This window comes from Lactuca serriola, chromosome 6 (assembly GCF_051521515.1).
Source record: "Lactuca serriola cultivar US96UC23 chromosome 6, Lser_US96UC23_V15, whole genome shotgun sequence".
Taxonomy (NCBI): domain Eukaryota; kingdom Viridiplantae; phylum Streptophyta; class Magnoliopsida; order Asterales; family Asteraceae; genus Lactuca; species Lactuca serriola.
In genome coordinates, this window is record NC_136413.1 from 171,242,941 (window position 1) to 171,258,952 (window position 16,012).

A 16,012-nucleotide genomic window follows, 5' to 3' on the forward strand; every position below is an offset into this window, starting at 1 on the left:
GTAACTACGTATTCATGCGATGATACTCTAACCCCTTACTATGAATTACGAGTTCAGACGATGTTATAACTATGTATTCATGCGATGATACTCTAACCCCTTACTATGAATTACGAGTTCAGGCGATGTTGTAACTACGTATTCATGCGATGATACCCTAACCCTTGTTGGGCACGTATTGAGGGAGTAATCCCTGAATCAATATTGTCTATGCGATGTAGGCTATGATCCTTAGGGAGAGTCCTTAGGAACAAACATATAAGGAAATGCGATGTAAGGAGATGAGAGGTAAATATGATGTAGGAGACGACCCTTAAGATAAATCCTTAGGGAAGGTACTTAAGAGTAAAGAAGATAATGGGGATGGGTAATTGGGTTACTTGTTTGATGATTAAGCATAATAATTATATTATTGTGGGTTGAAAACCCTATGTACTCACCAGGTTTCCCAACCTGACCCACTCAGTTTATTTATATCACAGGTGTTGATATGAAGTCACATTACACTGAGAGATTAAGGAGATATAAATCACTATTGATAATGAATGTAAGTTCTATTTATGCTTATGTTTCTGTATTGACAATGACACCCCAAATGTTTTAAAATGAATAAAAATACTTTTCTTCGGAAATGCTTTGAAAACGTATTTATCATGTTTTACTGGGAACAAATTCCGCAACCTTTTTATTAAAAGAGATACTCTGATTTTTATAAAGCATAAATAAAATCGGTTTTTTCTGGCTGTGAAATTAGGGATGTCACACTTATCACCCAAGTTTCAGTTGGATAGAAACTTGGAATCATGCAAGTTGTATTGTGTGATGAATGCGAATCTTCATCTTTGGGAAATTAAGACTAAGTTCTTGTTCACATGTATATGTGAGTCAAGTGAAGGACTAGGGGATCGGGCACACTTTGTTGTGCATTGGTCCAAGTCCACCACAAAGAACGATAAAACTATTTGTCATGATTTACTAAAAGTTTAGTAAATATGGTTATACTTACAAGATTAAGTATAATTTTGAGTCATTGAAAAAGTTTCAATGTATAGTAGAACGAATAAGAAGAATCAAATTAGGCATAAAGATAAAAGTTTCTCCAATCTGAAAATAAGGAGTAGTACTTGAGTATCGTGTTTTATGATCATCGTAGTGATTATGAAAACCATATCACAATTAGTCCTCTAAGAACACCTTAGTGCACTTGTATGGCTAAGAAGAGGAATCATGAATTGTTGAAATGGTTAAATTAAGAAGATAAATCATACTTCGTTCCAAAATCGAGTCTTAGAGACATTCTCCAAGATCGAGCCTTGCGTTACATGATCTTAAGAAACGTTTATAACACTTATCAAATGTAGAGTAAAATATTTTCTACTCTTGTACATTTGAAATTGGTAAGTTGTGATGTTGTGGATAAAACAAAGACCAACTAAGACCAATTGTGTGAAGTGTTTGTCTTGATAAGAAACCCAACTAACTCTTGAATATTTGTTTGTCAATAATGTTTCTTGACAAAGTGAATATTATATGTCAAGAGGTCAGTGGGAGTCTTAAAGATCTTGAAAAGGTTCAAGAACTAATCAAGAGTAAACCTATTGTTAATCACTAACACACGACTTGAGTTTGATAACCTATCGTGTTGACATATTCTTGTTTCTGTGGCCATTCCAGTTAAAGTTAACTATGCATGTGAGTTCTATGAGTTCTCAATTGTTTGCATAACAATCCGGAAGCAATGGTAGGCCCCTGTGTTGCCAGATGGAAAGAAATTAAGATTGAACAAGTTCAGTCCATATGAGTTTGGATTTGTCACTAACCTTGTCTTGTGATAATGGTTGGAAATGACATTTTCACATGGATAGGAACATATACACCATTAAATCTAAGAGTCATAAGGTTTCTCTCCAATTCATGAAAATGATTGTGAGGAAACGCTTTCACTAAGTAGATTTAAGGAGATAGCAGTTGTGTTAATTGCATTCTCAAATTCGATTATGATTACGGCATCTCTCATCATAGTTCAAATTGTGAGAAGTGGTAAATAGTTTGAACATTCAGAACTTATTGCTGTAAGTTCTGAAATAGTTTAGACACACAAATAAGCTTCCAAATAAATGGTGTATGAGCTTAGATAAAGGCTTATCGAAGCATCTCGTATCAGAAATCTGAACTTTGGAAAGAAATTCAATAAGTATTGATTTCTAAAAGTCCAGCTGATTTCTGAGTACATGTCAAAGCTAGTAGGAGTATAATTATTATGGTGAGTGTTGTCAGTTAGCAATACTATTTGTAGGAAACAACGTTATAATTTGCAAAGTTGCAAAATTTGAAAAGTTGTTTTCTATAGTAAGGAAGAGGATACTTATATTTTATTTCGAATCTAAAAGTTAAGATCGAAGTATTAATAATTATTCAAATTTTAAGGTTTTTAAAATAATAATTAAGGAAACTTGAAAACCCTAAGGGAACCCTATGTATTTTCGAAAATAAGGGTGGAGGCTAGGGTTTCAAGAACCCTAGCCTTATGTGAAAATCGAAGGCCTTTAGGGTTTAATTTCTATAAACCTTAATTTTGATCTATTCATTATTATGCACAATCAAATAGAAAACTATGACTCTAATACCACTGATAGGTTTTATAGGTTATAATTTAAAGCATAAGGCGAAATAACTTAACCCTTAAGTTCACATGCGACCTATTTGGATCTAAGTTTTCTCTAATGATATGATAACAATAATCTAATGAACATCAAGAACCCCAAGGAAGCCCTACAATAATCGAAAATTACAAGGGATTAGGGTTTACATACATTTTGATTATTATAGCAAATAATCAAGTGAATTCCTTTCTTTAAATGTCTTGGAAAGCAAGCACCAAAAATCCAATTCCTCTAATGGTTTGTACCCAAACACTGACAATTAGAACACTTGAGGAGAGAGGAGTACGAAAATCGACTATTCCTTTGGTAGAAGTGATGGACGAAAATAATGAGTCAAATGGTTCTAGTTATAGCTGATACAAAGAGACTTGGAAACCCTAATTTGAATATAATACTATTATTTTAAATTTGGTAATTATCAAACTCCTTAATTATCTTTTAAGAATTAATCGAATGCCCTTTAAAAAACTCCCAAAAGCATTCATGACCCGTGGAAGGTTATGAAGTCTTTCTTGTTCAACTATTGGACAATTATAACTTAAGTCATTGCACTTTAATTAATTCAATTAATCTCAAAATTAATTCCAATTAATTTATGATTAATTATTAATTAAATAATACTATTTCTAATTAATATCTTAATCTCATAATATATTAATAAATTATTTATTTCTATTTATTAATCATATAATAAATCAATAAATCAACATCTTTCTCCAAAAGTCATTATAGTCAATTACTAATTTTAAAAGCATCCTAAAAAAAACTTTGTTTTAATTCAAGTATATATCAATTTAGTTATTGATTTAGACACCTTAATCCAACAATTAATTGATCTGAAATTGATCATATTGCTTTACAAGATGTAGTTCGACATCTCTTCCGGTGAATTTAAACATCTATGTGGTACGGTTGAGAGATGTTTTTAGAGGTGAAGTGGAAGATGGAAAATGAAATGATAATAATATGTATCTGAAATCCGAAATGATCATGTTTCGGGTTGAAATATCATTGTAAATATCACACCATTTGTTACGTCACGAGTTAGAATCTCTTTACAAAAGAAAAATGTCATCTCATCTCACTAATGATGTTGAGTGCTCCAATTGATAAATCATTCTTTTAGCCATTGTAACCCTTTATAGACATACATGACACATCCAACATCCAATGAAACATTACAAATGTCTGCCATCAATCGAGTTAAATTCCAATCGTGAAGTCAAAGACATTCGTGTGCAACCTTACGGACATTCATGACCTATTAAACGATTGTGATCTTCTTCAAGTATAAACGATATTTTATTATACATTATAAAATTTCAAGAATAATTCACAAAATAAACTTCCATTTTGACTTCAAAAATTAACAACACGTTTCTAACTTGTCAATCGTTGAAAAAGAGTCATTTAAAACAAAATTTTCGAAAGTATTTTTATACTATAAACTATCAAACATACACGTACAAGTATATATGTGTATCAAAGAAAATATCTTTATGGATTATAATTTCTCTCGTTTTCTTAAATGTATGAAAATGACCGATTTTAGATTATGATAACGATAATGTAATCATCTTTTCTATAAATATAGTTTTTCAAATTTATAAATAACTTCATCCTTTAATTACTTTTGTAAATAACGTAAATTATACGTAATGGCAACAAAAACCATCTTCTTTAAAACATAGTAACCAACATTATAAGTGTGTAAGTGACTATGTGTTGTCATGTGCAATTAGCAAACGGAATCAACGGATTTACGAAAAAATTAATTAACTTTCGTCTTTTTATTACTTAATATACATATTAATTAACATTTACACTGTATGTTTGTTATCATACAATACTGCAATATATACTTACATACAATATCTGGATTTTCATGTACAATATTTGGATTACCTCATAAGAAAAGATATATGATATATCGATAGATCACATTCAATACAACTATATATGGTAATATGGGCATGAATAAATTCCACATTAAAATTTATTGTTTACCAATCTATGCAATCAAATTCTAACCTTTGTTCACAATCTTTAACCAATTTATTAAGTGTATTTATTAAGTTAATTTGTTCACTGATTTATTACTAATTTGTTCATACCTATATTGAGAAATATTTGTTAACAAGTTGAAATATGACTATATTAATTGGTAAAGAAAATGATTTTTATTATATAAGTTAGTAAAAACTGGCAAGGCCCGTGCAAAAATAAGTTAGTAACCCTTTATTTATATATAAACACAACAACAAATATGTTTTGCGACGAACCTATTTGGAACGATATGGTGTCTTTGCTATATGTTGCTCTAAAGCGAAAACTAGAATATGCAAAAGCGATTCTAAGACGAATTGAAAAATCTAACTAACGACGTTGACTTCCATCACTAAATGATATGCATGAAAAATTTTCTCCTATTTTTCGTTGACCGAGAATTTTGGAAACCCTTTAGAATTGATAAGATATTGCTAAAGGCATCCACAATCCATTGAACTTTATGAGATCATCCATTAAACATTTATACAATATCACCCACAACCCATTAAATACCCATCAATCATAATCACCACTTTATTCATTCTATTGAACCATTCCATGATCATTTCACTCTTCCATTCAACTTTACTCCATGTCATCACACACATTCCATTCAGCTTTTGTTTAATCATAGTCATCATTTCATTCAATGCTTATACTACTTGTATTATGGATGTTCTAATAGTAAGGACATGATGGCTTCACAACCTTCTTCATGAATTATGTTGCCTGTCCACAAAGGCCACGATTGTTTACTGTGACGACATCAACATGATACATATGTCTTCCGATTCATTGTAGCATTAGTGCACTAGACATATTGAGATTGATATTCACTTTGTTTATGATAGTTTACTCATGGCCTTATTGGTTTCATGTTCCATCATTTGCTCAATATGCATACATCTTCACCAAAGGCTTATCTACATCATTATTTTTTGACTTTTGCTCTAGTTTAAACGTTCTGATTTCGGAGATCTCGTACCAACAAAACTAAAGGGGGATATTAATTATTGCATGTGTATTATTAGATGTATTTATTCAACGTTGTTACAGTTCGCTCTATGACCTTATTATCTTGTATTTATACTTGTATCATACAACTTTGCAAGTGAGGAAGATTATTCCATGATAACATGAATTTGTTTTGTTTTGTTTTTTTAACAACAAATCTAATCTATTCCTAAACTACTTCTCAATTTCACTTATATCCACGAAGAGACTTGAACCGTCGACCTTAAGGATGGAGGACAATACCTGATACCGTTGAGTTAGAAGCCATTTGGTGATAATATGAATTGGTTGTCTTAAGATATTTTAAAATATATATGTTCCAAATCTGAAATGAAGTAGTCTGTGATCCAAAGGACGTATCCGAAATAGGTATTTCCAAATTCCAACCGGATGAAATATATTGGCACTTCTAATAGTCATTTTTGTGAAATATGTCGGTCATTTTTGTCTTAATTGTATTTTACATTATACCATTTTTGTTTCTTTCTAACCTGTAAGTCAACTATGATATATAAAAAGGTTAAAAGAAACACGTTACTTTTTTGAATTGTTATCACCTCACACTTAATGCAAGTTGTGTATAAATTCACATCACTTCGACAAGAGATAAATGATATTCTCACCTTTCAAGATGGCTTTAAGCAAAAATATTGTGGTATTGGTCCTTTTGTTATTTGCAAATTTCATTCATTCGGAAGCATGGCGTCGACATTATAAGTTTTTCGTAAGTATTTTTCTATAGGAATGATAAGTATTTTTTTTAAAACCAAAGGGCGTCTAGCCCCGTGGTATTAGATGTTACCGTTAATCTTTTTTAAAATTGAGAGTTTAAGTAGTTTAAGATTATATTATATTTTTTTGTTAAAAAAAGTATTTTTCCTAAAAGAATGAAGGCTAACATTTTTCGTCCATTTATTTTAGTGATGAATATGTCATACGCTTAAAGTATACTTATTTGAATGTGTAGGTGAAGGAAGCATCATATACACGACTTTGTGCAACAAAAAACATTTTAACAGTAAATGGGCAATTTCCAGGACCAACGTTGTATGTTCATGAAGGAGATACAATTTATGTCAAGGTCCATAACAATGGAAGATACAACATCACCATTCATTGGTATGAAATCATTTTTTTTGCATACAACATACTGAAAATACTGCAGAAATCTTTTATTTTCTGCTATGTCATTGAAGGTATTTAGCTATTTGACTAATAATCAAACAATTTTTATTTTTATTTTAATAAGAGAGAATAAAGTCTAAGAAATATCCATGTACAAAAATTTAAAACTACTTTTCAAATTTTCTTCTAAGACATAGTTTGATTTTTTATACACAAATTAAATTACAAATGTTAAAACATAATTTAGGACAGTCCAAAAGATGCATTATTTTTTGCACAAAATCTACACATGTAGACCAATAAACAGTTAAGGAATCTCAAAACATAGGATACGAATTCATTCACACACAAGAATAGCACTACAACAGGAATGTTAAAAGCAACATATAAATTACGAGAACACAGAGTTACGACTTATGTGGTTTAATCATAACTTAATAGAAACACTATATTATCCTTAATCTTTACAAAATATTTACAAGTATTTGAATGTGTTCAAAACCTCAGGCACGGTGTAAAGCAACCACGGAATCCATGGAGCGATGGTCCTGTATATATCACACAGTGTCCGATTCAACCAGACGATTCGTTTAACTACAAGATCATATTCTCTGAAGAGATTGGGACACTTTGGTGGCATGCTCATAGTGACTGGCTTAGAGCCACTGTCCATGGTGCTATCATCGTGTACCCCAAACATGGAAGGAGTTATCGCTTTCCCAAACCCGATCAAGAAGTGCCCATAATTTTCGGTAAGTAGACATGTTTCTATATTTTCAAAATTTTAATACAGAAATCAGAAAATGTTCATGTTTTGTTGTGTCGAATTCTTCACAGGCGAGTGGTGGAAGGAAGATGTTAGGGAAGTGCTCCGGGAATTTGTTGCATCGGGTGGTGGCCCAAGAAACTCCGATGCTTATACCATCAATGGTCAACCTGGTGATCTTTATCCGTGCTCGAGCCAAGGTTAGTTTGGTAATTTTGATACCCTAAATTAAAGCTCAAACTTTAATGAAACCTATATATTTCAAGAGTTATTTTTCATAACTTTTTATCCTTTACAGATACCTTCATGTTAAATGTGCAATACGAGAAAAGGTATCTTTTGCGTATGGTAAATGCAGCGATGAATGAAATCCTTTTTTTCGCCATTGCTAATCATTCACTAACAGTTGTGGGAGCCGATGGTAGCTACACCAAGCCATTCACAAAAGATTATGTAATAATCGCCCCTGGTCAAACACTTGATTGCTTGTTAGAAGCAAACCAAAAGGTGAGGGGTAGTTACTACATGGCTACTAGAGCATATTCTACTGCCTTGCCTTTTGATAACACCACCACCACCGCAATCCTTAACTATGATGGTTATTCCTTACCAACCACCACCTCACCTCTACTCCCTTCATTACCATTTTACAACGATACCACTGCAGCTTTTGACTTTCTTGGCAACCTTAGATACCCAGATCCGCTCTTATTCCCATTAAACAAGTATGATACACGGATAATTTCCACAATTTCTGTAAACACACTCCCATGTGCGAATGCTTCTTGTGCTGGACCAAATGGTAATCGACTAGCGGCTAGTATGAACAACATAAGTTTTGTATCTCCGTTTATTGATATACTTGAAGCATACTATTATCACATCAATGGCGTTTTTGGCACACGGTTTCCTAGGGTTCCTCCATTGTTCTTCAACTTTACGGGTACCAACTTACCAACGATCCTACTAACGCCAGAGAGGGCTACAGAAGTGAGGGTGATCCGGTATAATTCGACCATAGAAGTGGTTTTTCAAGGGACCAATTTGGTTGCTGGGCTTGATCATCCTATGCATTTGCATGGATTCAATTTTTACGTTGTGGGATGGGGATTTGGTAACTTTGACAAAAAGAAGGACCCCAAGAACTATAACCTTGTCGACCCGCCATACCGAAACACTGTCATTGTTCCGATAAATGGATGGGCTGCGATTAGGTTCAAGGCTCATAACCCAGGTAATGAAGATACATAGCTAACAACAACCCTTTTGTAGTTTATAAACTAATCATTTGTGTTTTCTTACATTATCTTTATACTAATATATTGTCGTTCTCTTAATAAATCCCGAATAGGAGTATGGTTTTTGCATTGTCATTTGGAACGTCACCTTACTTGGGGTATGGAAACAGTATTCATAGTTAAAGACGGCAAAAAGGCTCAAGAACGCATCCTACCACCACCACGACACATGCCACGATGCTGAATTCGACTATATTAGCATAATTTATAAATCTTTTACAAATTTTATGATGTACGTCAACAGTTAAGATTTATAACCGGAGTGATTCATATGTGTTGGGTGAATTGTAAACGTGACTACATCGAGAAAAACCACTTTACTAATAGAAAATAACACATCCTTATAAATTGTAAGATTGCTCATGCAAATTTAATGATATATTATTTTGGGTAAATTACACGAATCGTCCATCGTATAAGTACAAAAGACATGTTTAGTTTCTATTTTCAAAAATTAACTCGAACTATCCATGTGTTATGTTTTTTAACTTTTTTACTCGGGCGTCTCTGAAGACATAAATGACTATTTTTCCCTTAATAATTTATTATTATTATTATTTTTTACATTTTTTAAACATTTTTTAGAATAAAAAAAGAAAAGAAAATGATACCTCCCCCCAAACTACACGTCCACACCTCAACCCACTTCTTCTCATTCCCCATAAGTAAGGGCAGTATAGTCGTTTCAAGTGTGTCAAACAATGAAGCGAACAAGTTTAAACTAACAAGGGATGAAACATGCTAGTTTAATAAAAATGAGGGACGTTCCGAGTTAATTTTTGAAAATAGGACTAAATGTGTCTTTTGACACCTCCACGAGGGACGATTCATGTAATTTACCCTGTTATTTTAAACATGGTGGGTCTCTCCTTCCTTCTCCTAGTTATAAGAGTAAATTGCACGAATGGTCCTTATGTTTTGGAGTAATTGGTGTGTTTAGTCTTTATTTTTTTTTAACCCGGATAGTCCTTATAGTATGTTTTTGTTGCATCTTTGGTCCCTAACAGACTTAAAATGACAATTTTACCCTTAATGATATATTTTATTTTATTATTTAAATTACTATTAAATAAAATATATTACTAATAAACTACTGCAAAAGGGACCCACCCCTCCTTAATCCACTTCTAATTCCCGGTACCACCTCCGGTCACTATCTCCATCCACATATCATATTTCAGACACAAAGTCCAATCACCATCTTCGACCATAAATCCATTACCATATATGTCACACCCCAAAACCAAGAACGGCGGAAACATTCCGGGGTGGAGGACGTCATGTACAATATCACAACAGTGTAAAGTAGTAAACAAGCAACAACATCATCCATTGCATTAAAAGTAAAGTTTTAATACATGTGTGTTCTTTCAATGTAATAAGACACCAAAATATACAATCAAAATAAAAGACGAGTCTTGTATGTGCTCCGTCTTCTCAAAACCTGGCCATCGTACCTGTCTACTGGTGACCTGAGAATACAAGTTATTTTGAAAGCGAGTATCAGCCTAAAACTGGTGAATTCATAAGTATTTAAGTGTCATTGTCTTGTTTTGGAAAGTTGTTATGAATGTCATGTAAATCTTTAAATGAAACAGTTGATATAAGTATGAAAACCCTAGAAAATCCCTTATTTCCTACTAGTATGAAATGTAGTCTTCCTAGTATGAAATGTAGTCTTCTACCAAGACTCGAATGTTTTGCTATAAAAATGATAGTTTTCCTTCCTTTTTGACTATTACTAACAGTACTTAGTCTAACTCATCGTTTATGTGAATGTATCACAAAATAAAGTAATAGGAATAACGTAATCATGTAATTGTTATCCTTTTGTATTAGGATTAACACGACATCGCGATTTGCGAAATGTATAACCTCTGAACATCCGTAGATTGTTCAATTTTTCTCTATAGCTACACTAGGTTTAAGGAAGGGTTAGTCCCGTAAAGGTACCCCTAGTATAACTAATAACCATGGGCATCCGTAGATGTTCATCTACCACTGTTGCTAACAGGTAGGTTTTGGAATGGTTAGTCCCGTCTAGATATCCCATTGAACTAGGATGGGCAGGACAATTTACACAGAAGGTACTAATAGATCATCCTAGTGAATCAAGATACAAGTATTCATGTAAGTGTATACAAGTAAATGTATCCATGTAAAGGTATTCATGTAAGGTATTCATGTAAGCGTATTCATGTAAGCATATTTTTGTAAGCGTATTCATGTAACATGTAATGTATAGTATAGACTCATGAATGAACTGACTCTGATGTAATTCCTTGTAATAGGAATAATGTTTTGTATCTTCTAACTATCCCTATAATAGTTAACTGGAAGGTAATTGGTTGTCCAAGCAGGTTTATACACCCTTGCTACACAAGAGTGTGGGAAACTGAATGAAGGATGAAAACTATAACATCAATACATATATAAGAACATAAGTGTATAGATATAGTTTTGTTCAAGAAGGTAAAAATGGTTTTGTAAGACATCTAAGAGTTTTGAATAATAATTAACAATGACTTGATGTCATTTTAATAAACATTTCAAAACAAATACATTTGCTACCAAGGTATTTTAAAATAGAAAACCATTTCATTCATCACATTTTGAAGTATGTGAAATATGCTGGATGAAAACACAGTTATAAAATACATATGAGTGATTTAATAACATACTGTTTTCTACTTGTATTCCCCCCCCCCATTAAAGCATTTAAAACCATTTAAAACATTGATTAAGGGGTATGAACTCACCTGTAGATGGTGGTTTGGATGAACTGAATGATGTAGGATAGCTAGGTAACAAGTGAAGACTTGTTCACACTCAATGATCCTAGTTAACATATAATCACACATACATGTATCCAATTAGACTTTAAACCACTAATTGACAAAGTTAAGACATCCTAAGGCATGTAAAACACCTTATATAAGTGCTACAAGTCATAAGGATTGCACCTAGGTGTTAAAGGACCTTGCTATTGTGTTTGGGGTTCAAGGGTAAGCTCCCTTGGAGTTTACGGTTTTCATGACCTTGACCTAATGAGTTTACGGCCGTAAACTCAAGATTTTACGGTCGTAAACTCCTCACTTTTTGACCATAAGTTGTTTTGAGGTTTTGCAAGTCTTTTGAAGCATTTCTACTTGTTGGTTAGGCCTTTGGAAGAGATTAGGGCATCATTACACTCCTTTGAGGAGTTTACGTCCTCATGGTCATTTCCCTTTGGGTTTACTACCTTAAACCCATATGGAAATTGGTATTGCTATGTTTTCAAGTCCTTAACTCATCAAGGTAATTGTCTAGGTTAGTTTTTAGTCCTAAGGAAGGAATATGGCCCAAATAAACACACTTTAAGGTGTTTACGGTTTTGGGAGATCCCCAAACCATAAACACATAAAAGTGTTGGACTTTGGTGTTTTTCAAGGCTTAAACACATCAAGGGAAGGTTCAGACATATCAAGAAAGGCTTAAACATCCAACTAGGGCTTAGATTAAGGACTTAGGCACACTTTGGTGCCTTTCTTGGTGTTTACGTCCCAAGAACATTCTTGGACCGTGAACACCTTATTTCTTGTGTTCTTGACATATTTTCTTGACGCTAACATGTAATACTAGCTTAATAAGACTTAAGGATGGAAGTACTTACTATAAGGAAGCTTGAAATGTGCTAAAAGTCCAAGAACACTTAGTGTGTGTTCTTGGTGTTCTTGGTGTTCTTGGTGTTTTTGGAAATCTAATCAAAACACAAAAATGAATGGATGAATAGATGCCCAAACACTAGATTAAGTGTTATATCAACTCGGAATGGCTAGAACACTTACAAGTTTGAAGATCTTGATTTAATTCTAGTATGATACTTGAGAGGTTTTTGAGTTTACTCTTTTGGTGTTTAGGGAGTAAACATAAAGTGACTAACTTTTGGGGAGTAAACTCATGCTTATACATGAGTTCACAATTTTTGGATGATTTTCTGGCCCAAACATAAAAGTTTGGCCGTGAACTTCTAAGACACGAGGTGTTTGCGGTTTAGAAATTTCGAGACCCGAGACGGCCCATCCGTTCACCCGTTCGTTTAAAGATTAATTATTAAAAAAATCAATTGAACTTATTTTTCCCAAAAACAAGTAAAAGTGAAATTGACTTATAATATGAAGTGATTGACTTTTAGGGTTTGACCGAATGAAAAATTCCGGTTTGTCACATCACCCCCCCCCCCCCCCCGGTTAAAGGAAATTTCATTCCGAAATTAAAATAAAGTAGTTACAAATAACTAAGCAAAAAGATGAGGATATTTCAGTTTCCTCTGATCCTCACGCTCCCAAGTGAATTCCGTTCCTCGCTTGGCGTTCCAGCGAACCTTCACAATCGGGATGCGACTTTGCTTCGTTTGCTTGACCTTACGGTCCATGATCTCTACTGGTTCCTCCACAAAGTTGAGGCTCTCATTGATCTCGATCTCGTCGAGTGGGATTACAAGAGTCTCTTCGGACAAACACTTTTTCAAATTAGAGACGTGGAATATAGAATGTACGTTACGAAGTTCATCGGGTAGGTTGAGTTTGTAAGCTACAGGGCCGATTCTTGCGAGAATCTCGAAAGGCCCTATGTATCTTGGATTGAGCTTCCCATGCTTTCCGAAGTGTATCAAGCCCTTCCAGGGTGAGACCTTCAGTAGAACACGGTCACCCACCTGGAATTCCAACGGCTTCCTTCGCTTGTCAGCGTAGCTTTTCTGTCGGTCTCTAGAGGCTTTCAATCGTTCAAGAATTTGAACGATCTTCTCTGTCATTTCCCGAATGATCCCCGGACCTGTGAGAGTGCTTTCGGGAACTCGTCCCTTAGCTAACTGGGTATCACCCACCTCAGCCCATCACATAGGGGATCTGCACTTTCGGCCATAGAGGGCCTCAAATGGTGCTGCCTTTATGCTTGTGTGATAACTGTTGTTGTAGTTAAATTCGAAAAGGGGTAAATGGGTATCCCATGCTTTCCCGAAGTCTATCACATAGGCTCGCAACATATCTTCCAAGGTTTGGATAGTTCTCTCACTTTGCCCGTCGGTCTGTGGATGGTAGGCTGTACTGATGTCCAACCTAGTTCCTAGGGAACTTTGTAACGATTGCCAGAACCTCGAAGTGAATCAACTATCTTTGTCCGAGAAAATAGATAAGGGAACACCGTGCAGTCTTACAATCTCCTAATGTAAGTTCTTGTAAGTTTCTCCATCTTGTCTGTTTCTTTGATAGGCAAGAAGTGTGCAGACTTGGTCAGTCTATCGACGATGACCCATATGGAATCAAGTCCACCCGTCGTCTTGGGCAACTTGGTTATGAAGTCCATAGTGATCTGCTCCCACTTCCATTCTGGTATCTCAGGTTGCTGTAGAAGACCGAAGGGTTTCTGGTATTCGACCTTTACCTTCGCGTAAGTAAGGCACTTACTTACGAAAGTAGCAATATCTGCTTTCATGTTAGGCCACCAGTATCACTTTTTAAGATCCAGATACATCTTATCTGAACCTGGGTGGACGGAATAACGAGTGTTGTGAGCTTCGGTCATGACCAAGTCTCTGAAGCCACCGTGTTTCGGTGTCCAGATCCGATTCATGAGGTATAAGGCTCCGCCACCCTTGACTTCCAAGTTCTTATCCATCCCTCTAAGGGATTCACCTGCCACATTTTCAGGTTTCAAAGCATCGAGCTGAGCCTCCTCAATTTGCATGGACAAGTGTGAATGGATAGTTAGGGTCAAAGATTTGACTCTACGACCAGCATATTCTTTCCGACTTAGGGCGTCGACTACTACATTGGCTTCACCCGGATGATAACGAATTTCGCACTCATAATCACTGAGTAGCTCTACCCACCGTCGTTGTCTCATGTTGAGCTCTTTCTGGTTGAAGATGTGTTGTAGACTCTTGTGGTCTGTAATGATCGTGCTTTTTGTACCATACAGGTAGTGTCTCCAGATCTTCAGGGAAAACACAACTGCTCCTAGCTCAAGATCATGGGTGGTATAGTTAACCTCATGTGTCTTCATGTAGCACCTGGTTCCTGGTATGTATTCTTGGTTATTAAATCTCCTTATATTGCATGATTAACCTTGGACTCGGCGAGTTGAAGGACTAACTCGCCGAGTAGAAGCGGGACTAGACGCGGGATCTACTCGGTCTACTCGGCGAGTAGATCCGAGGGACTCGGCGAGTAGACCCTGTCTGGACTTAAACCCTAACCCGGGTGTTTGCACCCTATTTAAACGATCTAACCCAGCCTCCATTTCCCCTAGCACTCCCAGAGATTTGTAGAACGAAACCCTAGCCCCTTTTGTGTCCTTGTGGGTGATTTTTAGCATTTTGAAGGTGGTTTGGAGCTTGGGAGAAGAAGGAGAAGGTTGAAGAGTGCAAGAAGGGAAGAAGATCCGGAATCTACTCTGTGAAGGGCTTCTATTCAGGTAGAAAAGTTCCTACCTTGATCTTTAGTTCATTGAGTCCTCTTTTTGTCCCTAAAAAGAGGTTTTAAGCCCTAAGAACCTAAATCTCTATGTGTCTATGGTTAATGTTCTGCAAGGACTTTGGATTTGGACCTTTTGGTCATCCTAGTAGCATAAAGTCTCTGTGGTTGAGGTGATTGAGGTCCCCATTGAGTATAGGACCTCTTAAAGAGCTTGGAATTGCATGTTTGAGCTCATAGGGCCATGCATGCACGTAAAGTTTGCAACTTTACGTGGTAAATGAGCCCTAGGACCTTGGATCTGTGGTTTTGAAGTGTTGCATATCCCAGATCTGTCCTAATCAGGGAATGGGTCGAAGGACTCGACGAGTCCCAAAGTGGAACTCGGCGAGTTCTATGAAGATGGTCGTCGACTCGGCGAGTTTGAAGAACAACTCGGCGAGTCCTATGAAGATTGCCTGGAGCTCGCCGAGTAGTTCCTCAAACTCGGCGAGTCATATGAACATCCACAGATCACGAGGGGTTTAAGCATCGAAGGGTCAACCCTTCATACCTGTGCGCGGAATTAACTGTGTAACGTAGTCCTAAAACCCCAAACCCTCGTATGGGGTGTTCTGGTGTGGATTGAAAGCGAGCAGGGGA

The 16,012-nt window shown here is 35.4% G+C and overlaps 1 protein-coding gene across 1 annotated transcript; it reads left to right on the forward strand.

Moving 5' to 3' along the window:
• Positions 1 to 6,357: 6,357 nt before the first annotated feature.
• LOC145060412 (laccase-15-like) lies at positions 6,358 to 9,099 on the forward strand. Its single transcript, XM_079008084.1, has 6 exons — positions 6,358 to 6,450; positions 6,694 to 6,845; positions 7,359 to 7,603; positions 7,689 to 7,817; positions 7,916 to 8,851; positions 8,969 to 9,099. The coding sequence occupies exons 1-6, from the start codon at positions 6,358 to 6,360 to the stop codon at positions 9,097 to 9,099; spliced, it is 1,686 nt and encodes a 561-aa protein (XP_078864210.1).
• The last annotated feature ends 6,913 nt before the right edge of the window (positions 9,100 to 16,012 follow it).

Excerpts from the sequence above, each read along its gene's own strand:
- LOC145060412 (XM_079008084.1), top strand. The coding sequence starts at position 6,358 with ATGGCTTTAAGCAAAAATATTGTGGTATTGGTCCTTTTGTTATTTGCA. Across the intron at positions 6,846-7,358 it reads TACAACATCACCATTCATTG|GCACGGTGTAAAGCAACCAC; the intron begins GTATGAAATCAT and ends TCAAAACCTCAG. Across the intron at positions 8,852-8,968 it reads GTTCAAGGCTCATAACCCAG|GAGTATGGTTTTTGCATTGT; the intron begins GTAATGAAGATA and ends AATCCCGAATAG.